A 25,011-nucleotide genomic window follows, 5' to 3' on the forward strand; every position below is an offset into this window, starting at 1 on the left:
ACTCATAGGGCCATATATTACTGACAAAACATTGTCTTATTTCTCTCAACTTGTAGTTTCACTATCCAAATTTATTTTTTTAAGCCTCCTTAAGCTGGCTGTATAATATTGATTAATTTAAATTACTGATTCAATTTTTTAATGGTGGAAATGTAAATATCTATAGTTTTTGATTTTAAGTTAGTGCTCCAGAATGAACAAGCAACAGGAATTAACCTAGGGTATAAGAAATGAGGAAAGGAAGCAAAAGTAAACAAGTGAACTTGGTGAAATAAAGCATGTGGAGCACAGGGAAATGAGCTCTCTCATTAATGATGTGAGATATCTTTGGCCCCAGTTCTCAAGTCCTACCTAATTAAGACACAATCTCTCCCCTTGTCTCTGAGCATTTAATCTAAGAAACTAATAATTTCTTTGTCCGGTTGAAATTTTGAATTCATGAGCTGAATGTAGTGTATGAAGCTCTCTTTGCATGAATAAAAAATGAAATTTTCTTTTGATATCCTATTTTTATTCATTAATTTCACTCTGTATATATTGTCCTTCATATCCAGTTATTAGAACAAGAAAAAAAGGAGGAAATAATCGCAGATGGTTCTTGTAAAGATGTTGAGCTATAATGTTTTCAAATGGTTCTAGTCTTTATGATCAATGTATGACTTGTCCTTCTTGACTTCACATGCATTGTTTCTTTGCTACAATTATGTATGATCATTAGTCTGGTAAATATATATAGTCCTTTCAATATTTTATTGTTTATTTGGTGTTTGATTTCTATACAAATTATGCAATCGTTAACTTCCTGTTGTAAATACAAGAATCTATCGAGGATGGGGTATGAGTTACAAATCTGTCTATTCATAGTTCATGGAGAATATGTTTACTGCACAGACAGAAGATTATACCACGTCTGTGATTCTGACAATAAAATAAATCTGATCTGCCAGATTGTTGGAGCCTTCTGGTACTTGTTCACAATAGAAAGGCAAGAGAGTTGTTGGAATATTTTATGTGAACGTGATAGTTGTGATGACCTCTATTTATACTGTGGAAAAGGGGGAAAAGAGGGTGTAGACAAGTTATTTCCACATGAGTCTTGTCTCCTTCCGGGACCAAGTGACATAAAGAACTCTTCAGACTTTGACTTTGGAATATTCCTTGATGCTCTTCAGACTCATATAGTGGAGACGAGAGATTTTCCACGGAAATTATTTTATTGTTTTTGGTGGGGACTCCGAAATCTGAGGTTAGTGCATGTATGACCCTTCATTATTGAGCTATTCAATTCAGTGCTTCTTTGTTTGGTTAAATTGTTGTAGATGGGACTTCTTGGGATTATTTCTTAATTTTGATGGATGGCATGGTTTGGCATTTTCCTAATTTCTCAACAATAAGCCAACACTGAATATCAATGGCCATTACTTATGCCATGTGCTTGAATGTTTCAAGTTCTTTTGTTTCTTCTTCTTAAGTTTTGTTTTAGCTATTATGGACAAAATAGTAGAGCAGAAATGAAACTAGCCCCTGCGAATTAAAGGAAATAGGAAGACTGCTTGATTTGCTTCTGAAAAGAAGGCAAATGAGAGGAGAGTTATTTGTCTGTAGAGCAGAAACTCATTCGCAACCATGGAGCAAGTCATAATCAATAAAACAAAATGTAAAACTAAATGTAGACTCTCAGTTTTCCTTCAATTTGTGCCTTAACATGTCCAAGGTACTTTTTTAAATGATATCCAGTCCACGATAATTATCTGCATTTAGTTTAAAATATTTGTGCTGATGCAAAAAACCTGTCACACTCTAATCTTTTGAGCTAAAGCTATTTTCCACTTTCACTTTTCTACAGTTCTCTTGGCCAAAATCTCAGAACTAGCACTTTCGTTGGGGAGATTCTCTTTGCTGTTTTCATTTCAATCCTCGGATTGGTTCTCTTTTCATTGCTTATTGGCAATATGCAGGTAAACCTTTGTCATTCCTCCCCAAATTCTTTTTTTATTTTTTATTTTTTTACCATGTATTCTTCCCCAAATTCTGTTTTTACATATGCAATGACGTTAAGACTTGTCCATATGACCATCATCTTGGCTGTTAGCTGTTTGCCCCGCTTATCATACCTTTAGAACCAAAAGTATTTGTTATCTGTTCACCACTTGGCAAGAGACTTTCCTTGTGATGCCAATGTGGTCAACTGTGACCAAGTCATTTTAATCTGGCAGAAGGTTTAGATTTAGTTCTGTGTTAAATTATTTTTGTACATCCTCACATGTGCGTGTGCGCGCGCACACACACACAGAGTTTAGGTTTACAAATGCATTGTTAGTTTTAATTTGGCAGAAGGTTTATATTTACTTCTGCCTTAAATTATTTTTTTACATCCTCGCCCATACCCCACATAGTGGGATTAAGGCTTGGTACCTTGTTGAATCCTCATGCGCACACACACACACACACACACTCTTGTTCTGTTTTGTGATGTACTTGGTGCTGAAGTACTAAGCATTTCTTCTGTGGGCTGTACAGAAATATCTGCAGTCTTTAACTGTTAGAATAGAAGAGATGAGAGTAAGAAGGTGGGATTCAGAGCAGTGGATGTCCCACCGTATGCTCCCTGAGAACCTGAGGGAGCGTATTAGGCAGTATGATCAATACAAATGGCAAGAAACTAGAGGTGTGGAGGAACAGTCTTTGATTCAAAACCTTCCTAAAGACATCAGGAGGGACATAAAGCGCCACATGTGCTGGTCTTTGCTTACTAGAGTAAGTTTATTTCTGTCTTCTCTAAATTTGGTTACTTTTGAAGTATGTGAGTATACGAGCGCATCACCACGCCTGAAATTATTTTTGTGATCCACTGAACTTTTGTGTACTCACTAACGTCACCCATTACATCTTTTAGGTGCCAATCTTTGAAAAAATGGATGAACAATTGTTGGATGCGATGTGTGATCGCCTCAGGCCAGTTCTTTGTACAGAGACTAGCTTCATACTACACGAAGGGGATCCAGTTGATGAGATGATTTTTGTCATGAGAGGCAATCTTTTGACCATGACCACAAATGGTGGAAGAACTGGCTTTTTCAACTGCGTGCATCTCAGTGCTGGTGATTTTTGTGGAGAAGAGCTTCTTACATGGGCATTGGATCCCAAGTCTAGCTCCAGCCTTCCCAGCTCAACCCGAACTGTAAAAGCAATCACAGATGTTGAAGCTTTTACCCTAGTGGCTGATGATCTGAAGTTTGTGGCTTCTCAGTTCCGGCGCCTTCACAGCAAGCAGCTCCAGCACACTTTCAGGCAAGCATCTGATTCTGTTCATATAATACGAGGGGCACATGCTTACATTTGCTGGAAAGAACTGCTAAAATGCTTTTCTCTGTGGGCTTTCACACCTCCAAGTTCCAAGTTGAATATCTAAATTTTTTTCCCTCACAGCTTTGCTCATTAACCGACTGACCCTGACTTGGTTAGGATAAGGTGCAATTGATAATGGAGGTTTGCTCATTAACACTGATTAGCAAGAAACAATGTCAAATGAACAGAATCGGAAATTGTTTAGAACTTACCATTACATATAATGTCATTGGAACACTTTTAACTTTCACGGTATAACTAGGTCCTAAAACTTACTGATAAACCTATACCGTACTCATTAACTCAGGTTCTGCTCGCATCAATGGAGGGCATGGGCAGCCTGCTTCATACAAGCAGCGTGGCGCCGGCATTGTAGGAGGAAGACTGAGAAGTCTTTGAGCGAGAAAGAGAATAGGCTGCAGGATACTCTGGCAAATGAGGCCGGCACCTCGCCAAGCCTTGGCGCCACCATTTATGCGTCAAAATTTGCTACCAATGCATTACGGGCCTTGCGTCGCAATCATGGACGGAGCCCCAAATTGCCATCCAGGCTACTGCTTCAGAAGCCATGGCAACCTGATTTTACAGCTGAATATAATTAAGAATTTAAGGTGTGTGGTCATCCTTATGAATCTCAGATAGCATTTTGTTTAAATTAATTACTAAGCTGGAAATCGGTTTCTCCAAATGTAATTTTCCTCACCCGCACACTATTACGCATACAGTCATATGTTGTTTGTTTATTGTACCCAATTCCAAAATGCCCGGAGAAGTATGTTGTTATCTTCCTGCCCAAATTAATTAATAATGTCTTGCTCATCACTGTGATTTTGCACGTCATAGAAATATATAACAGCATCTGACAAGATATCAACACCATTGATCTTTTATCCCATTGGATGACGTTGGTTATGTATATAAATGTTAACGTGCCAATCATCATAACAATATACAACAAAACTTGTTATTTTAATTTAGGCAGCAAGTTTGCTCCTTTAATTGAAACTATTTCTTGTTAAAAGACAAGCTGAAGTTGCAAGGTGTACTGTAATGAAAATGGAAGTCAATTCTTTTGAGATTTTTATCCAACTGCAAGTGTCAATATTCTCTGAAAACAGCTGGGATGACCGGCCATTAGGAGAGAGTACGAGTTTCAGATTCTACTCAATGCATGTTAAATAGCTAAATGCTGATTAGTTCTGTTTACTATTATAAATTCTAAATGAGTGGATTCAAGTATACAGAGTATATCCAATGTGAATGGCAATAAACTCTCTGTCTGTTGGTCTCACTCTTTAAGGTGTTTGAATTGCAACGCGATATGAATGAACATTTTGCAGAATCTCTTGCGCATAGCATTTTGATTGTTTTCACCATCTAAATTGATCGTTAAAATATGAAGTAGAAATCCCAAAAGAATATTACAACTGAACTTGGTATCCTTATCAAGAGACTTTTGAGGACCACCAGTTAATAAACACTTCCTCTGGTGCTTGAAGGCTTCTGCTCCATGTCACATTGCTGCTTTGGTGCTTTTGTACATGTTGTCAACGGCATCCTGCAATACATGGTGTTTATTCGGTAATGTATATATTTTGAACATATCATCAAGACATCAACTTCTATTTGGCATGTATATTTTAGTCTTGTTTTTGGTTCTGAACATCCCCTACCATGTCAAAATTGTCAATCACATTATTTATCAAATAGCAGGTTGACGTTGTACCATTACCAAAATACAATACTAAAATGCTCACGACCTCGTTCCAACAGAGTGCACAGAACATTATCTGCTGAAATTCCATCATTTTGCGGCAGCCAAGGAATTTTTAGGCTTTGAGGAGGCAACTATACTGCTATTACTGCTACATTGCCGCTCGCACCAAACTTAGTTTGAGTTCATATAAACTGTGCTTTTAGGAATTAAACAGAGCTGACAGTGGGCCCATCTTGACAGATGAATAGGCTTCATTTAATGAAGCAAGGCCTGGGAATGAAAGATGTTTTAAAAGTTCTGGGTTGAGAAGATAATAGGATCTAACCTGATAGTATTTGAGAAATTGGGCCCTCTTCTTCTTGAAAGTTGGGGTGAGAAGACCGCGATCCATGTCAAATGGTATAGGGTCAAGGTAGACCGCTTTAACCAACTCAAAACCTTTTAACTGCAATGAAAACAAGATAAATTAGGACAAAGAAAAGTTTGCATATGGTTACTTGGTTTTACAAAACCTTGTGACCTCAACAATCATGGTTTTTTTTTTAAGGTAACAATCATAGAGAAGAAGATAACCTTCTTTTCTTTTCCAGTCTTGGCAAGTTCATCCAGAATGTATCTCTCCGCCTTAGGATTCTTGCAGATAGTACTAAAGTCGCGAGCCGTGCCCTTCTCTTCAGCCCAGCATTCCATAAATTGCTTATTTGGATTCACAACAGCAACCAGGAAGGACTCATAACTGTTCCCATAGATCCATATCTGAAATATGTAGGCAAAAGAATTCCGAAATGAAACCCGTAGACAGAAGAATTCCTAATCCTAAATGGAACAATGAAGACGGTATTTGGAATATGAGTACAGGTGAAAAAGGAAAGTTCAGATGCACTGGAAAGTTAATGCAAATACAAGAGGCTATGAGATAACATCAATTAAAGAAAGATGAAGTTGTTGAAGACGACCTACAAGGCATCCAGGGGTGGCCAAAACAATCATTTATCCAATAAATGGAAAAAGAAAATCCTGGCATGTTGCTTAAAAGGACTAGAACAGAACCCATAGAGATGTTAGGAAAATGGGAAGAGATTAACTGAAGAGAAAAATCATGGCAAAAGCAAATAAAGTTATTGATGATGTACAAATTCCAAGTCATTTCATTTACCAGGTAACATGATTTAACCATCCTACTTAAATTAACTGATGGACTACATTCTATAATCATAAATATATGTTCCGACAATTGTTATAAAAAATAGGAGCATGGCTTTATTTTTTCTGTCCAACAGAAATATGACACTAAAAAGAGATGAATGTCAAGAAAAAGGAAGGGTGCTAGTCTACCCCAATAATCAGAAGTAAGAGCTACATGGGGAGAGGAGGCATACCGAGTCAATACCAGACATGAGAGAATAAATACTCTCCAGATTCTCAACTGAGACATATTCTCCTTGTGAAAGTTTGAAAATGTTTTTCTTACGGTCAATAATTTTCATGCTTCCATCTTGTTGCCATTCACCAATATCACCTGTAGTGAATTTGTTATAAACAACATTATCTGAAAGGACCAGACAAAAAGCGTACAAAATATAAACTTTAATTCAGACAAACCTGTGTGGAACCATCCATCAACCATCACCTCTTTAGTGAGGTCCTCCCGTTTGTAGTATCCTGAGAACAGAATGCTTCCCCGTATACATATTTCACCACGGGGGGTGCTTGATAAGGCATCATATCCCATTTCAGGAACAGATTCTAGACAAACGTCCACATTTGGCAATGGAGGACCGACTGTACCGATCATTGATAGTTCATCTGGTCGTGCAACAAATGATCCCGCACAGGTTTCTGTCAAACCTACAGAAGATAACAAGATCAGTCATTTCTATATAGAGGATACAGACTCCAAATGCAGTGCATATTGTAGTCTCTTCAAAGATTTTACAGAGGGTAGAACACAAGTTGTGTTCTTCATCTGAAGAGAAACATTCCCAGTGAGCCATAAGTTTTCTGAAAGATCAATTTCACAAGAGTGAAGTAAATAGATGATTTCTGATAAATCAAGGACCCTTGTTTTGCAAGCATAAATTTTGAGATGTCAACGACAGCTATCTTACACATGATATTGATGTTCACATCTCGAGGCAAGCATATCTTGGACCCCTCCAATGTGCTAATTTTAGAGCGTTGATATTGTGGAGATCCAACTTTCTGGTACTACATGGCTACACCTATGAAAATATCTAGTATTTACCCCCTACTTTACTTCCTTGAGGAACTATATCCAGGAAATAATTAATAATGTCCCAACAAGGTTGATTAATTAACTAGCGGAAGCAGAAGTAGAACTAGAAAAAAGAACAGTGATGGCAAGTAAAAAATAAATATACCAAAACAACGTGGAATGACAGGGTTTGATATGGATCATAATTAGCAGACACTAAAATCAAAATGTTAATATACCATATCCTTGTAAAACATGAGCACATGAGACCACCCTTAGAAAGGTTTCAACATGGGTAGCAAGAGGTGCTGCACCAGACAGAATGAGACGCACATTTCCTCCCAGGCCTTCCTTCACCTAGATTCATGATTAGCCAAATTGAAAGGAATATAATTCAGCAGAAACCACAGCCAAGGGGAAACCAAAAAGTGAACTGGAGTACTAAACTTTTCCGCTACCTTACTAAACACGATCTTGTCAAAAGTTGGAGCTGCCTCCACATGTTTGTAGCCTTTGTTCATGTTTCGCAGTTTGCTGCAAATTTTCATGATCTTAGATCAATGGATAGAGAAGGAAAAGACAGCAACATGCTTCATGCTAGAGCAAGGATATGTCAAAATATTTAGGCATCACTACTCCAGGAATTTGGAACGTTGACCCATTAACACATCCTTGTGCCCCAGAAAAAGTTTCATAGGCAAACCAAGATATTAATACTATGCTTGGTTATGAAGTCTAAAGGGAAAGTCTGCATCCAATATGTTATGTTTATGGTAGCACATACCTCCCATTGTAATCATATTGTACAAGAATATATCAAAAAATCTCAAAGGAAAGAACATGAAAGTCTCCTAAACCTTAATTGAAGCTTCTCTGCATAACATTGTCAAGAGTAGGAGCATAAACCATTCATGTGTGATGCTCATGATCAATGGGGTGTCGTTCTTTTTTTTTTATCTTCATATTTCTAACACTAGACCCTTCTAATTTCTAGAATGCATTGTTGTTAAAGTAAATAGCACTTACTATGAGTATGCAAGGTTAAAAATTGCATTTTTGACAAAACCTGTGGAAGAAGTCTTCTCTATCAGACCTGAAAAAGATAGGGAACTATACAGTTATGCATTCAAATATTAACAATACAAATCATAATAAAATTCATATGAAATATTGTTTCTAGAAGAGACAGCAATAAGTTTCTCAAATGGTCAAGCCAAAGAATTTGTTATGAATCAACATAGACACAGAAACACATGCTTTCAGAGCATAAGAGTATTGGAGAATGGCCCTATGGAGAACTTTCAGACCAAAATTGAATGATTACCTAATGAATTTCCTTATCTCAGGGAATAGTTCATAGAGGTTGGATAGGTATAATGGCCAAAGGTAAATGATTCCAAGGTGGCTCCTAGACCCTAGATAACAAGGTTGCTTAAGCTGCATTTTTTGAGCATAATTGCATAACTTAAAACTGAAACACCACACAAGTAGGTCATATTTATTAAATTACCTGAATATATCCTATCTAAAACACGTGGCACAGCACAGAAAACGGTTGGTTTTAGTTCTCTGATATCCTCAATCAGTACTTTGACATCCTGAACACACAATTGATGAAAGATATTATGTAGAACCCTTTCACAGATAAAAACATGAATATTTTGTTGCCCATCTTACCCCATGCCAAAATCCTATTGAGGCACCAGTGCAAATAAACAGTTCCTCTATAACTCGATCAAATATATGTGCCAGAGGAAGAAATGAGAAATATACATCCCTCTCACTGAACTGAAAAAACAACAGGAATCAAAAAAATAAAACAAAAGAAAGAAGAAGCATTGTAAATCAATCAACTTGTCAGACAACTAGCTAGGTATATATCTGGTACCAAAAGGCAAAATAGCTTAAAGTAATTTTTACCTCCTCATTCATGCTCTCTAGAGAGTGATTTACCCCAGATAGAATTGAGAGGATGCTCTCATTAGATATCATTACTCCCTTTGGATCACCAGTTGTTCCACTGGTATACATTATTGTACATAGATCTTCTTTCTTCTTCATTGGGAGAACAAAGTTTTCATGCTTTCCCTGTGTGCATGTCAAATGTAAAATGATATACAATTAGTAAGTTACCAAAGAAATCCCATTTACTCCATTAACACCAATAGTTATAGCACTGCAATATATTTATCAAACAAATAATGACACGGGAAAGAAACATAGAAATTTTACCTAATTTTCAGTAACATAACAACCTAGAGCCCCCAAGATTACTTAGCATTCCCCTGGTATTCTATTCATTTCTCCAGGTTTCAGGACCAAAGGAAAAAAACTAATAATTATTACATTGTGAAAATTGGAATATGAACTCATGGTGGTGGGGTGAGGTATAAGAAAAAAATAAGGCCAAGGGAGCTTGCTACAAGATTTTTCACGTAGCTCCAAAATATGCACCACCAACTTAACACAAAAATGGAGAAAGAGATGCATACGAACTTTCTAAGCAAGAGAAAGAAGAACAAGGGATTCGAGTAAAGTGATGCGTGTAAAAGATGAAAATCAAAAAGTACAGTAAATTAGAGGCAATCAAGGAGAAATGAAAAGAATATATTTAGTTAAAGTGGAGAAAGAAGTATTACATTTGGACATTCGAGTAATTTTGAAGAAGTGAAGCAAGTCAAGGAAAAGGCATAATACATCAGTAAAATATGGAAATGCATGGAAGGAAAAAGGGCATTCTATGATTAGTAAAACTATTCAATCTTTAAATACCTGGCAATGGAAAAAGAGCATTTTAGAGCCCATTTACAAGAACAAAAGAGATACTGAAGGTTGTGAATATTATAAAGGAATCAAATTAATGAACCATACTATCAAACATTGCAAGGGAGTGATTAAGAAACAAGGTAAGAAGATGTTATGTACCTACGTGTATTGTACGCACGGGCCATTAGTAGATGTGGAAGTAGTAGTAGAATAAAACATAATTTAGTTAGTGCAGTGTAGTATTGTACTCAGGCAGAGCATGGGAGTGTAGTACATAGGCAGTTATCATTTTGGGCAGGAATTTATGTACATGTGGGAAGGCTATAACCCCCCCCCCCCCCCCCCCACCCCCCCCAGGCATCTAAATTGTCAATGAACTTTCTCTTAACTCTCCCTACAATTCTCTCTCTTTCTACGATTCTACTTCTCTCTCTCACTTTCTCTCTGGAATTCGATTGTTCCTGTGCATTATCTATCAATTTGGAGGGAAACCGGATTGACAATTGCCATATCAGAGCAAATCCTTGGCTGTGGTGATTGGGAGTGACAAATGATGGTGGAAGGAACGAGGATGAAGAACTTGGAGACTCAAGTGCAGCATTGTGGATCCACGATGAGTGATCTCCAAAGTCGGGTGGATCCGTTGGACTTGGGATCCAACCGAAACCATGAAGCCATCATGGCTGTTGATAGGAAATTGGAGGCCACAGTTGCCCAGATCCGCGAGAATATGGGAATTCAAATGAGAGAACAATTGCAGGGGTTTATGGTTATGTTTGCAAGGCAAAATCAAATGAATCTCTCACCCGACCTCCCCCCTAGGGAGAGATCGGATCCAATTTTGTAGAGATAGGGGAGAACAAATCCAACCTTATTGGGGAAGGGGATAAATAAGAGGACAACAGGAACCTCTAAGGGGGAAGAAGAACATGGCAATACTGGGTGGAGACAGTGGCCAAAGGCACCGGTGGGGCAGAATCAACATGGTTTACCCATGCCACGCTTGGATATTCCGTTGTTCGATGGAGTGAGTCCACGTTGGTGGATCAGGAGGTGTGAGCAGATGTTTGAGTGGTAGGGGGTAGCAGAGAGACAGAAGGTTACTATAACGACTTTATATCTCAATGATGTAGGGGATGCTTGGTACCAGGGATGGTCCAACATCCAAAAGGAGTGTAGATAAGGGGAGTTTGTAGAGGAGCTCTGTGAGAGGTTTGGGGATCAGGGCTTGTCGGATGTGGTGGAAGAATTCAACAAGATCAGACAAGTGGGATCGATGATGGAGCACCAATGGAGATTTGAAGAGCTAAAGGCTCTTATGCTCAACCATAATCCATATGTCACAGATGCCTATTTCGTTCCAAGCTTTATAAGTGGCTTGAACAAAGAATTAAGGTAGATAGTGAAGGTGCTTCAACCTAGGACTCTCAAACATGCCGCTGATAGTGTTAGGCTCCACAAATTGACCGTGGAAGTATTAATGAAGAAGTAGAGGCTGATAGCTAAGGGAGTTACCCAAGGTAATCTGCCCCAGGGGAAGAGTTATGGTAAAGAAGTTAGGAAGGGATCCCCAGGAATGAAGAGTTTGGCACTACCTGTCCCTACAGCCCAAAATGGGAAGATTATGGAACAGAAGAGGCAAGTTGGCCTTTGTTTGAGGTGCAGGGATAAATATTTCCTTGATCACCAATGTAGGAAGCAACTTCTGTTGCTAGAAGGGGAAGAAGGAGAATTGGCAGATGAGGGGGAGACATCCCAACCACAAGGAAAGGAGGAGGACAATGGGGAGATATCCTTGCATGCCTTGAAGGGTTTGACAATAGCAAGGTAATTAAAGTAGAAGGGAAGGTGGAGGATAACAAACTTATGATCCTCATTGACAGTGGGAGCACCCACAAGTTTTTGGATGAGGGAATAGCCCGTAGATTGAAATGCCCCTTGATCCCTACACAACTATTGACAGTGACCGTGGCTAATGGAAATAAGGTCATGAGTTGGTGAGCATGCATCGGATTCTATTGGGAGATGCAAGGAGAAGGGTTTGAGGCTAACTTGTGGCTCCTTAAATTGGGAGGGTATGATATGGTGTTGGGGGTTGACTGGATGAAGCATGTCAGCCTGATTTGCTTTGATTTTAACAAAATAGAAGTGACATTCGAGAAGGAAGGAAGAAAGATGACACTAATTGGGAGGAAGGAGTTTGGGATTTGTAAGATGATCACCAGGAGAAGGTTGTAGAAGATGATTAAACAAAAGATGAAACATGTGGCTCAGTTGTTCTCTATCCAAGCCACTGACAAAAGGGAAGAGGAGCTGGAAGCAAAAGGAGAATTTATGCTAACTGTCAGCCATCTCCCACAAGATGACATAGAGGTACATCAATGCTAATAGTTGAATTTGAGAATCTATTTGTAGAGCCTAATTCCCTTCCCCTAGCCTGACCTATTGATCACACAATCAACCTAAAACCTAACACTGACCCTGTTAATATCCGTGCCTACCTATACTCTCCTAACCAAAAGATAGAAATAGAAAAATTGGTTAAGGAGATGCTTCAAAAAATCAATCATCAAGCCTAGCCATAGCCCCTTTGCATCCCTCGTGTTGTTAGTTAAAAAGAAAGATGGCTCTTGGTGGTTTTGCATTGACTACCGCCAACTAAATGAAATTACCATCAAGGATAAATTTTCCATTCCTCTTATTGAAGATTTGTTAGATGAATTGAAACATGCTACCATTTTCTCTAAGCTTGACCTAACCAAATTCGGGTGAATCCCCTTCACGTACCCAAAACTGTATTTCGTACCCACCATGGCCACTATGAATTCCTTGTCATGCCTTTCAGCCTAACAAATGCCCCCAACTACCTTCCAATCATTAATGAATCAAATTTTTGAACTCCACCTAAAAAAATTCATCCTTGTGTTTTTTAATGACATTTTGATATATAGCCCTACCTTTAACCTCCATCTAAAACACCTAAGGACTACATTCGAGATTCTCAAACTCAACCAGTTGTATATCAAAAGGTCAAAGTGTGCCTTTGCACAAGGTCAAGTGGAGTATTTGGGGTACATCTAGGGGTGAGTATGGATCCAAAGAAAGTGGCAGTCATGACCAATTCGCCAAGGCCTACAACCCTTAAAGCCTTAAGAGAGTTTTTGGGGTTTTTGGGGCTAACTGGCTACTATAGAAGGTTTGTTAAGGGTTATGGAGGGATTAGCAAACCACTAACAAATTTGCTAAAGAAAGATAACTTTGTGTGGAGTCAAGAGGCTGAGACAACTTTTGAGTTGTTGAAGAAGTCAATGAGTGAAACCCTAGTGTTGAGTCTGCTTGACTTCAACAAGACGTTCATGGTTGAGACTGATGCAAGTGGGATGGGTATAGGGGTTGTTTTCATGCAGAAGGGTAGATCCTAAGCTTTCATAAGCTAGGCTTTAGCCCCTAGGCATACAGGCCTCGGCATATATGAGAAGGAGCTACTGGTAGTCATATTTGCAGTGGAGACACTACCTGGAAGGAGGGAGGTTTATTATTAAGACTTTCTATTGCAACATAAACTACACACTCACTTACAAAAGAAGGGGATGACCAAGTTAATGGACCTGAACTATGTTATTCAATATAAGAAGGGAAAGGACAACATTGCAGCAGATGCTCCATCATGGCCTTGGTACCCAATTAGTGTCAAGAGGTGGCAAGAAGTTATGAGGCAGATGACCAGGTCAAGGCATTCTTAAAGCAACTGATTATAAATCCAACAAGTAAGGAAGGGTATACTTATGGGAATGGGGTGATATGATATAAAAGGAGGCTGGTTATTGGGGACTGTGCATAATTAAAGAAGAAGATACTACAGGCTTTACATGAGTCTCCTATTGGGGGCCATTCGAGGGTACAAAACACTTATCTCAAGGTGAAGCAATTATTTTGCTGGCCTAAGCTTAAGGAGGAGGAGGTGAGGTTTGTCCTAGCATGTGATGTGTGCAAAAGATGCAAGCATTGTAGCTTACCCGAGGTTATTACAACCATTGACCATTCTAGGGTAGGCTTGGGAGGGTATGTCGATGGACTTTATAGAGGGCTTGCCAAAATTTGAAGGGAGGGATTGCATATTTGTGATAGTGGACCGATTTACCAAGTTTGCTCACTTCCTAAGTCTTACTCACCTCTACACTACACAAGAAGTGGCCCGGACCTTCTTAAATCAAGTGGTGAAATTGCATGGTGTTCCTAAGACGATAATATCTGACAGGGACAAGGTGTTTACTAGTCTACTATGGTAGTCCTTGTTGAAATCTTTAGGGGCTAAGTTGAACCTATCATTTGCCTACCATCCCCAAACAGATGGACAGACAAAGAGGGTCAATTAATGCTTGGAGACCTACCCGAGATGCTTGTGTTTTATATGACCTAAAGACTAGCACAAATGGCTTCCTGTGGCACAATGGTGGTATAATTCCAGCCATCATGGTGCTATTAAGATGTCACCTTTTGAAGCCCTCTTTGGATACAAACCGCCCCTATTGCTAGCTCTCCTAGGTTCCACAAGTGTGGCAGCCGTGGATGAACACTTGCAACAGCAACAACAAATCCTACATCAGCTTAAAAAAGATTTGGCCATGGCTCAGAATCGAATGAAGCAATTGGCTAACAGAGGGAGGAGTGAAGGGGCATTCTATGTGGGGAACGAAGTATATATGAAGTTAAAAGGACCCCACCATGAGTCACTGACTACTGGTCCTGTCTCCAAGCTCAGTCCCAAATATTTTGGTCCTTTTCCTATTATGGCCAAGGTGGGAAGCGTGCCTATAAGCTACAATTACCAGAAAAAACCCAAATCCACCCAGTCTTTCATGTCTCTCTATTGAAGAAAGCAGTAGAGGGACAACAAGTGAGTCCCAACTTACCTCAGGAAGCCAGTACTACATAGGAGCCAGCTGCTATTGTGGATAGGCATGTGATCTAGAAACAAGGGGCCCCGATCATGCAAGTGCTGGTGAAGTGGTCTCACATGCATGAGGACCGCAACACCTAGGAATACCTCCCGGACTTGCTCAATCAGTTCCCTAGAGCAGCCAACCTACAAACCATTTATTGAGGACAAGAAATATCTCAAGGGGAGGGTATTGTTATGTACCTACATGTTTTGTATGCACGGGGCATTAGTAGATGTGGAAGTAGTAGTAGAATAAAATAGAATTCAGTTAGTGCAGTGTAGTATTGTACTCGGGTAGAGCATGGGAGTGTAGTACATTGGTGGTTATCATTTTGGGCAGGAATCTATGTACATGTAGGAAGGCTATAAATTGTGGCCAACCCCCCCTATCGAAGGCATCTGAATTGTCAATGAATTTTCTCTAAACTCTCCCTACAATTCTCTCTCTTTCTACGATTCTACTTTTCTCTCTCTCTCTCACTTTCTCTTGGGAATTCTATTGTTCCCGTGCACTCTCTATCAATTCAGAGGGAAACTAGATTGACAATTGCCAGATCCCTTAGGATCTGACAGAAGAGAAACCAAAATCTTTGAAAAATAATTTGATTTCATGTCTAATATATCAAAAATTGCTATATACTTGTTAAGGCATTTGATTACTTTGCCCTTAAGAGCGTCTCATGCATTTTATCCTCAATAGAATCTACTTTGACCTTATTATAGATAATCTCATTTCTAGTTTTGACTTGTCATGTATGGTTGCACATCCACCATAATATTTTCATCTCAATTATGCTCATATTTTGCACATGTTGGTGCTCTATTACATGATACTTTGTGCTACAAAATAAACTTGATCTTTCAGCTATCCAAATAAACTTCAATGTTAGCTTTAAAGGGATTTTACAATTGCATGAAACACCAAAAGCACTTCTCCATTTTAACCATTCTAACATGCGACTAACATTCTCAATAATCTCTCTATCTGGATAATTGAACCAAGAGATAGAAGCATAAAATTCCTCATCCTCTAAAATTTGTACCAACTAAAATCCTGACATAACTAACCATAAAAATCCTAAACTAAATAGAACTCTTTATCTCCACATTGATATTTAAAAATTCCTATTGCTATTGACCAAAACTTTGAGGCACCTTCAACTCATAGTTAAGTAGTTTATACACACCTGTGGTACTAGAACTCTCAAACCATGAGAAAAATTTGCTAAGAGAAACATATCTTAATTCACCTTTTGCTCAAATATTATATTTTGTCCTTCTCATCACATAAGGAAATAGAAGGGTAATTAGTGAAAGGAAAATAAAATTTGTACAAGGAAAATCTAACCTAAATACATTTTGAAAGCAAGTAACTCACCAACTGCAGAAACTGATCCCAAGAATATAATGCCAGACCAAACTTTTCAGCTGCCTTCTTTTGTTCAGCAGCTACGCTGCCGAAACTCACAAGAGCTACAACAGAATGAATGCATTAATAAAAATATAAAATCTATGGTCCTACATTAAGAATGGGAAAGAGATTCATGACTTACTTTTCAGATATTTCATGGTAGCAGGAAGCGTTTTCAAGACCTGGAAATGAAATACAAAAAAGGAAGAAACTTATATGCAGTTAGTTCTAAAAAATTAGGACTATCATTTAGGTGAAGAGAATATATTTACTTACCTCAGGAATTTTAGCTTCTTCCACAAAGGTAATTGAAATTTCTGCATGACAAATGATATATTCCACAGCTCCAGCACCTAGAAATATTGAAAAATATTAGTCAAATTTCTGCAAGCTTCAAGCAGTAATGCCTGAGCATAGAGTTGTGCAGGTGAACTTTGACATATAATGCAAACTTCCTTTCGAAAAGGCCACTAATCAAGACTAAAACCAATTAAGGTACTAGTTGTTAGGCAACTCATTATAATAGATTGGTATAAGTATAATGTGCCTTACACCTACATGGATGAAACTATTGGCAAATCCACTAGAAAAAATCATCATTTGGCTGGATTGAATGCAGCTGCATAACATATCCTTCAGTGTTTTTCTTTCTTACATCTTTTAGCTAGTAACTTTTATCTTTCAATCATCACAAAATCACTAACTACATTTGAATCGACATATATTAAATAGCATAAGCACTACACGGCAATAACCTTCCTTACATAGAACACAGCCTGAGACATTAAAGTAACTTTTCCTTTTTTGGATCACCAGGGGCATCCTATCTTCACAGAGACTAATCCTCTAGGGTTCCAACCACAAGAAGCAGGGATAAGGCAATTGTCAGGAACTTGTCCTGACCTAGGGTTTTAATTGAGAACATAATGGAGAACGAGGGAGGAAAAGAGAAAGAAGAGGGAGAAAAACAGAGAGAAATTAGGGAGAAATAGAAAGAATAGAGAGGGAGAATTGAAGAGAGAGAAAGGAATTCAGATTCTAATTTCTCCATGCTTCAATACAGTTTCAAGTAGCTTTATATAGCTACTCTTTATTCAGTTACAGCTGCCCTATAACTAATCAACTGAAATAACAGAAATAACAGCTGCTAACTACTCTATGGAATTAATCTGCTACAATCGGCTCTCCTATAAGCCCAATACATCCAAGGTCTCAACAATAATGCCAAAAATGTTCAGCTTAGAAGCCTCTAATTCATTTGGCAAGAGACCTTACTGCTGAACTGCCCCTGCAGGGGCCATATTAGAGAACCATATTAGGCCTCGATTTCCTTGCTGACGCAGCGTGTAACGCGTGTGTGAAAAAAACACACCAAAATAAACCCTTGAAAGAGCAAACTTCAATGGCTGAATCTTGGCTTTCAAGAAGATGCAAAAACAAGACTATTTTGCTAAGAAAATCCAAATAGGTTACTGAAATTTTGATTGAGAAAAATTTGATTACAAACTCTAAATCCTAGCCATATTTATAGTGTTTGGCTAATCCAAATCCATCTAATATTTGTAAACAAAATCCAACTAGAATCCTAATAGAAATAAATCCCAAGTAAAAGTCGACTAGAATCTTAATAGAAATAAAACCCTAATCAAACATGAAATAGAATCCTAAATCAAGTAGAAACATGAAATAGAATCCTAAATCAAGTAGAATCCTAAAATATATGAAGTATTAAAATACTATTTACTACTATTTCAGTGCTACTGTTCCGGTGCTATTGTTTCGGTTTAGTCGGGTCAACCTTAGGCCGGGTCTTGATTGATGGCCGCATCATTCACCTCCACTTGAGAAAAAATTCGACCTCGAATTTTGATACAGGGTAGGACAAATCCACCTCCAGTAAGTACAAAGAGAGATTAGCCACATTGAATGTTTAGAAATATCCATATGATTAGGCAAATCCACAACATAAGCAATATCATTGATCTTCTTTGGAATCTTGTAAGGACCATATTTCTTTGGCTTGAACTTGTTTTGCTTTCCTGCTGGAATCCGTTCCTTCTTCAAGAATATTATGACTTCATCTCCAACCTCAAATATCTTGTGCTTTCTATGTTTGTCAGTTGTTGCCTTGTACTTCTTATTTGTGCAACTTTTGTTTGACATATTCCTGAACCGCTTGAACCTTTCTGCTAAGGGAACATGAGCAAAGACATTCCTCCCCTTCTTAGCCATATCTGAGTTGGCATGGGTCTAGCCATTGCCATGTTTGTTACCCTCTACCTCCACTGTATTATTACTATTAGATTAAGGATGTTGAACATTCCATCTTGAGCGCTTCTCTAATTTGGTAGATCTTATCACAGGTCCTTCTCCTCTCATTAGCTTTCTTGATTTTGACTCCTTATCAGCTTCTGAATTCATTCGTAGATTTTTCTTGCCTGAAGAAGCATTCTTTTGCAACTGTTTTGAATAAAGGCTTATTCCATGACTACCAACAGTCTCTCCATTGCTTAAAATATTGATGCTTGAATCTTCCTCTGGTCTAAGCACTTGATTAGCTATAGCAGCAGCCGTTACAACATTCTTAGTTTTGAAATCTAATTTCAGATTAATATCAAAAGCAGTTGCACTACTCGAATTAACTAGCTTGGGAGATCCAACACCCCTATCCACAAAGAGACCCATGTGACCATCTTGCTTTTGCAATCGCGAAGGTGAATATGTTCCTATTGCCTTTGATTCAACCATGCCAGAGCTTGAATAAACTGTAGAAAGATTTGCTACCATGACCTCCATCTCCTTACAGTCGCAAGCCGATCAAAAGAAACGCCACCATCATTGGGTTGCGAAGCAAGGCCTGAGCCCTCGGGACTGGAAAATACCCCAGTATGAGTCAATAACCTTGAAGTTTCTGTCATGTTAGCAGCATAAATCAGATCTAAGTTTGCAAACGTTGAGGTTGCTGGGACAACATAATCTTCGAAATCAAGCTCCAAACTCATCGAAAAGCCATTCTTTAGTTTATACTCATCGTTTCCCCAATGGTTGTGTTGCTGCGCATTCCTCCTAACCCCTTTACCACTAGGGTTGGCTATCATACGACCAAGATTATCCTCATCGTTGCTATCATCCATCATTGGTCTTCTAGGATTAATGAGGACAGGATTAATGGCTGGTCTTCCCGATTTAACATAGCCGGCTTGATTCACGCCATTAGTTCGGTTCCCATTATCCTTAACTCATTGTAAAATGCCCAATTGGTTGCTAATTTGCTCCAATCGCTGCTGGATAGTACGAGTTACTTTCCGTTGTTCTTCGATTGCTCTCCAAACTGCGGACAACCCTTGATCACCGTCACGAGGCTGATTGCTACCGTTACCTTCAAGATTGGCCATCTGATTGGTTGATTAACCGCTCTGATATCACCTGACGCAGCGTGTAGCGCGTGTGTGAAAAAAACACATCAAAATAAACCCTTGAAAGAGCAAACTTCAATGATCGAAGCTTGGCTTTCAAGAAGACGCAAAAACAAGACTATTTTACTAAGAAAACCCAAATAGGTTACTGAAATTTGATTGAGAAAAACTTGATTACAAACTCTAGATCCTAGGCATATTTATAGTGTTTGGCTAATCCAAATCCATCTAATATTTGTAAACAAATCCAATTAGAATCCTAATAGAAATAAATCCCAAGTAAAAGTCGACTAAAATCCTAATAGAAATAAAACCCTAATCAAACATGAAATAGAATCCTAAATCAAGTAGAAACATGAAATAAAATTCTAAATCAAGTATAATCCTAAAATATATGAAGTATTAAAATACTATTTACTACTATTTTAGTGCTACTGTTCCGGCGCTATTGTTCTGGTTTAGTTGGGTCGACCTTAGGTTGGGTCTTGATTGGTGACCGCATCACTTGCTCAGCCCCATTAGATCATATAATATATTAAGCCTTCAATGCTTGCCACAAAGCCTGGTGTAATAATTTATAAGAACATATCCCTCTCTAGAAGTGCAAGCTGAGGTTAACTAGGCTCTTGTGACCAAGTAATATATTCAAACTTCAAAAATACATGATTGATGTGAGGTTGGATTTGGAAAATAATCAGGTTTTTCCTTCAATATTGAGGTAAGAAATGTACCCAAACCTGTACTTAACCCATTTCAGTGCATTCTCTGAAGTTTGATCTTTATAAATCAACACTTACAATTTATGCAGATAGCTTGACATGTTTCTGAAGTAAGAGACACATTATTTCTGTAAAGAAAAAATGATATTTTGGCATTGGATTTATTTGTTCAGATTATTCCGTGTTACACTAGTATCATGTTGAATTGTTAACTATCATCTCATATAAAAGATTAAATTATTAGATAGAGGGTTAACTTTTATCATTTATATATCATTTTTATTCTCAACACGCTTCCCCCCCCCCCCCCCCCCCCCCCACGCCTGGCTAGGCTTCATTGCATAATTGGTCCAAGCACGTGCAACTATTTGAATATTGGGTTAGCAGTGAGCTTTAAACTCAAGACATTTGTCCACTTTGATATGAATTGTTACCACCATCTCATCTAAAAATTTAAGCTGTTAGATAAAGGGTTAATTTTATCTTTTATATTATCATTTTGGTTAAATTGTGTTTTTTATAGTATCATTTTTACTCTCATCATATCATAATACTCATAATAATCACAATTAGATAAGAGCAAGTTCACCAATGACCTATCCATGTTCTTGACGTTTAACTCCCACTGTAAGACCATGCAACGTGTAAAAACAACCATCAGAGTTCAAAAAGAAACATACAGAACAAGGAAAATTGGAAACCACATACCTAGAGAATCATATAAGGGAACACAGTAAAGTCCATTAGCATTGCAAGCCTGTGGAAATGTCAAAAACATTAGACTGATATTTCTTTGAAAAAGGAAATCTACCATTTAATTTGAATATTATAAATATCTAAGTTTCAAAATATTCCCCAAATACCAAGGACATGACAAAAATGCTAATGTATATGATGACAGAGGAAGGTTGGACTGCAATTTAAGAACTAAGTACAGATGCCTCATTCTTATTTCACGTATCTGCATCTCCGCTGTTATACAAACACACAGCAAATGAAAGGGGAGATAGAGAACAAAAGGGGACGTAATACATCACACTTCACAATACCATGGTATTGATATATTGGGGGGGGGGAGCGGGGTGGGTGTTGTATGTGTAAACTAACATAATTAAAGGTTAATTGGTGCTTTACCTGCATTGTTATAACCCACTTGGAGCAGTTGGCACCATAGATTCCACATCTTGCACCCTGGACAAATATTCAGAACATAGAATGAAAGTTCATTTGGACTCAAAATCCAAAGTAGTAGTCCAATTTCCAGGCAGAGAACTTGTTATTTAACCACAGAAACCGATCACGTGGCTTCGAAGCTCAAATTGAAATAATCACACCAACGTAACATTTATAATTGCCTATGTTCATACCAAAAAGACTTACTTGCTTAACACCGCAACTCCAGATAGAAGCTCCAACCTTTACTACTATATCATAGACATCCTTGTAAGTTAGCCACACATATTTACCAGCCTGCAAAAACTTGGAACAGTATAACTGAATTCGCATATGAATGGAACATATGAAGAGAAAAGAAATAAGAGAAACAATCTTTAAACATGCACCTTCCCGTTAACCATTTCACGCTCACCGAGCATAGGGTTTTCAGGGTATTTCTCAACAGACACGCTGCAGCAAAGTTACAAATACATTAAAAAGCTCATACATCTTTACATTTCATACAACTCGTAGAATCCAATTGTTGATTCAGAAAATTCCGTACTTATACGCCTCTTCGACTCCTTAATCATGAAGCCGGAGAAGCTACTCAACAGATTTTTGCTTATCAGGAAGTCCAATCCAGAATTAGAAAAGATGCACAATCCATTGTTGTCATCGATCACGGCGTTTGATTTCTATTTCATTACATGGATATTACACGTATGACTCACATATAAAAGCCGCGAAATCTCCCGAGGCAAGCATTATCAAGTCAAGGTTCTCGTAAGAATGGATGAGATCGAAGGCGAACTTCACAGAACAGGGAGCGAAGTTGAATGAAATTGAGGTGAGAATGGAAGCCAATTTTAGTTTTACAACCATTAATTTCCTTTCTTTCTCGACCATTTTTCCCGAGTATCGAACAGAGATTTTCAGTTCAAGGGAAGAAGAAGAAGAAGAAGATAAAGAACAAGGCTCAACCTCTGAAGCTTGACGGCCCGGCGATCCCATTAATTGGGCCCCCATAATTATATGGGCTTCTAATTGAGGGCCCATTGTGACCTTCATGTTGGATTTTTTGGGACCAAACAGTTGGGAAAAGGTAGGTTGAGCAATTAGAGGGCTCAACAGTTGTTTGATTTGTTGTTTATATTCAAAAACCTCCCCCCCAAAAAAAAAAATAAAAATAAATAAGAATGTGTCTTTATTTTCACATATTTCATTTTGTTTTCATATCTTTGTGTATCTCTCTCTCTCTCTGATGGCAAAAGTCGTCAAAAGAATTAATCACAAATAATTTTAGTAAGATAACGTATTATTTATTGTACTTTAATATTTTATAATTATAGTCATTAAATTTATTTTTATTTTTTAATTTTGGTTTATAAAAAAAAAACAAAGGTGACATATATTGTTAAAATCAAAATTCACTTACAAAAATTAAATTAAAAGTAGTATGAGTGAAAAGTTGAGCAATGGATAAGATTGTGGAAGCAATTATTAATTGTATAAAAACTGACCGGAAAACATCCCAACAGCTCTGAATTCCAGCGGGCAGTGGCCGGAAACCGTCCTTGGCGAGCACGTTGCGGTAAACTGGTCCGACGGAGGGGCGGCCGTCGGCGGCCTCCTTGGGCTTCTCGATCTCCGCCACAAATCGACTCTTGTGGGCCATTAATGAATGAATGAATGAATATTGTTTCTGATCTATCAGCAGTGCAAACGAACATACAGCAGCATCAGCGTGCAAGGAGGAAGAGGCCTGGATGGATGGATGGTCTTATATATACGTAAAGAGATTAAGAAGGAAGTTGCTTGTGCTATGGTTTTCCAAAGTTTAGAGGGTTTTGGTGGCCAAAATTGGATTGCTTCTAGCAGCTAGCAGCAAAGTTTTGCGAATTTTTAGTGATATTTAATGCAAAAGTACATACATGCATGGAGGTTCCTTTCCTGGTACAAGTGAAGTGGTGTGGTTTATGTAAAAGATTTAGTATAGTTTAATTAATAATTCGGTGAGGAAAGTGGTTGGCCTTTCCTATGAGATGAGATGGGAGTCGTATGTATTTGGTTTGGCAGCTGAGATATATTTGACCAAAGTTATACTCCCAATGCTCATAATTAAAGTGTCGCCCCATTTTGTACGCCACCTCATAATATATACTTGCTTAATTAATTATACATGTAATGTACTACGTACACCACTTTTCTTTAAATGTGGTGCCTCCTCAAACTAAAATGTACATATATATCAAAAATTATTCGTTTTTCTTTTATGAGAGTAATTATATAATTATAACTAGAATTTCATATGAAAGTAAGATAAAAGAAATTGAGAATAACAAAGAGAAAGAAAAAGAGATGAATGTCGTGGAGTTAACCTAGATTCAATATAGATAAAAGCAAATTTATGTGATTACGATGAAGATAAATATTAATTTTAATATCATGAAAATAATTATGAAGATAAATACAAATATAATAAAGATAACTTAAATTGGATAAAGAGGAATCCAAATTTGGTTTATGTTAATCGATACTAGAGGGGATTTTGAATCTCTCAACTATCACGGGTTTGTTTGTTGTTAGTAGTTTATATATATATATTATAAATTTGAGTTAATTACTGACGATAGTTTTTGTGACCGACCACCACGTGTTACCTCTGCGAATGGACCTCGAGAATCGGACTTTGGACTTGGCGATGTCGGACCACGGTGATAAGACCTACAAGACAACGGAGTGACGGAGCTAGGGTCCCCCAGGGTGGACTCTGACACTCAAATCAGTAGAGTAAATGCAAGTCGTAATAAATGTAAGAGCTGTAGAACTTGGCGTACCTAGTGAGGATTCTTGTCCTTTATATGTAGACCCGTTATGGGGTACCTGGGATAAACCCGTGTTGAGTGGGGGCACGACTCCCGAGAATCTCGGTCAAGGTGGAACAGGTCTTGCGACCCGGCCCGGATTTCTCGGGCTCCACTCCGGATTGTTGACTTGCCACGTGTCAGTCTCTCAAGCGATCCACGTGGCGGGTAAGATCGTTGGCACGTAGGGGTATTTTGGTAATTTTAGGTGGTGCTACATCACTTGCCCCCCACTCCTTGAGCCGAGCTGAGAATCTTGCTAAGTCGATGAGTAGCTTAATTTTTAAGGTTACTTGATTGTTGATTTTTCTCAAGACGTACAAGAGCGTTTTTAAACTTGAGATTAATGCCTAACAACCTCATTTACTACTTTGAAATTATAGGGAGTCCTTGGTTGGAGGGAAAAATTCGCTCGGAGGGAAACATTCATCATTTTGAATTTTCACCCCCTTGGG

General features: G+C 38.2%; 2 protein-coding genes across 9 annotated transcripts in view; one reads left to right on the plus strand and one right to left on the minus strand.

The window, feature by feature from the left end:
- Positions 1–4,243, plus strand: part of LOC127801448 (cyclic nucleotide-gated ion channel 1-like) — a 30,318-nt gene extending 26,075 nt beyond the window's left edge. For all 3 annotated transcript variants that reach the window (XM_052336620.1, XM_052336619.1, XM_052336618.1), the window contains exons 5-9: positions 948–1,246; positions 1,847–1,958; positions 2,521–2,757; positions 2,897–3,291; positions 3,656–4,243. In XM_052336620.1, coding sequence (XP_052192580.1) covers positions 948–1,246; positions 1,847–1,958; positions 2,521–2,757; positions 2,897–3,291; positions 3,656–3,950 — 1,338 coding nt within the window. In that variant the 3' untranslated portion in view covers positions 3,951–4,243. The remainder of the gene's footprint in view (positions 1–947; positions 1,247–1,846; positions 1,959–2,520; positions 2,758–2,896; positions 3,292–3,655) is intronic.
- Positions 4,244–4,672: 429 nt separating this feature from the next.
- LOC127801449 (long chain acyl-CoA synthetase 4-like) lies at positions 4,673–23,639 on the minus strand. 6 transcript variants are annotated; one of them, XM_052336621.1, is made up of 19 exons: positions 23,213–23,639; positions 22,097–22,160; positions 21,915–22,013; positions 21,669–21,725; positions 21,243–21,291; positions 16,676–16,752; positions 16,542–16,581; positions 16,367–16,461; positions 9,201–9,368; positions 8,958–9,068; positions 8,791–8,878; positions 8,307–8,373; positions 7,739–7,814; positions 7,520–7,637; positions 6,668–6,913; positions 6,445–6,584; positions 5,639–5,821; positions 5,391–5,510; positions 4,673–4,906 (listed from the first exon to the last, which is right to left on the minus strand). In XM_052336621.1, exons 1-19 carry the CDS (start codon positions 23,365–23,367, stop codon positions 4,862–4,864), a joined length of 1,998 nt encoding a protein of 665 aa, XP_052192581.1. In that variant the 5' UTR covers positions 23,368–23,639; the 3' UTR covers positions 4,673–4,861. The 6 variants fall into 6 exon arrangements, with proteins under 6 accessions (XP_052192581.1, XP_052192582.1, XP_052192585.1 ...); XM_052336622.1 differs by having other exon boundaries at positions 21,915–22,004; positions 23,213–23,637; XM_052336625.1 differs by lacking the exon at positions 23,213–23,639 and adding an exon at positions 22,424–22,630 and having other exon boundaries at positions 21,915–22,004.
- Positions 23,640–25,011: the final 1,372 nt, after the last annotated feature.

This window comes from Diospyros lotus, chromosome 5, assembly GCF_014633365.1.
Source record: "Diospyros lotus cultivar Yz01 chromosome 5, ASM1463336v1, whole genome shotgun sequence".
Taxonomy (NCBI): Eukaryota; Viridiplantae; Streptophyta; class Magnoliopsida; order Ericales; family Ebenaceae; genus Diospyros; species Diospyros lotus.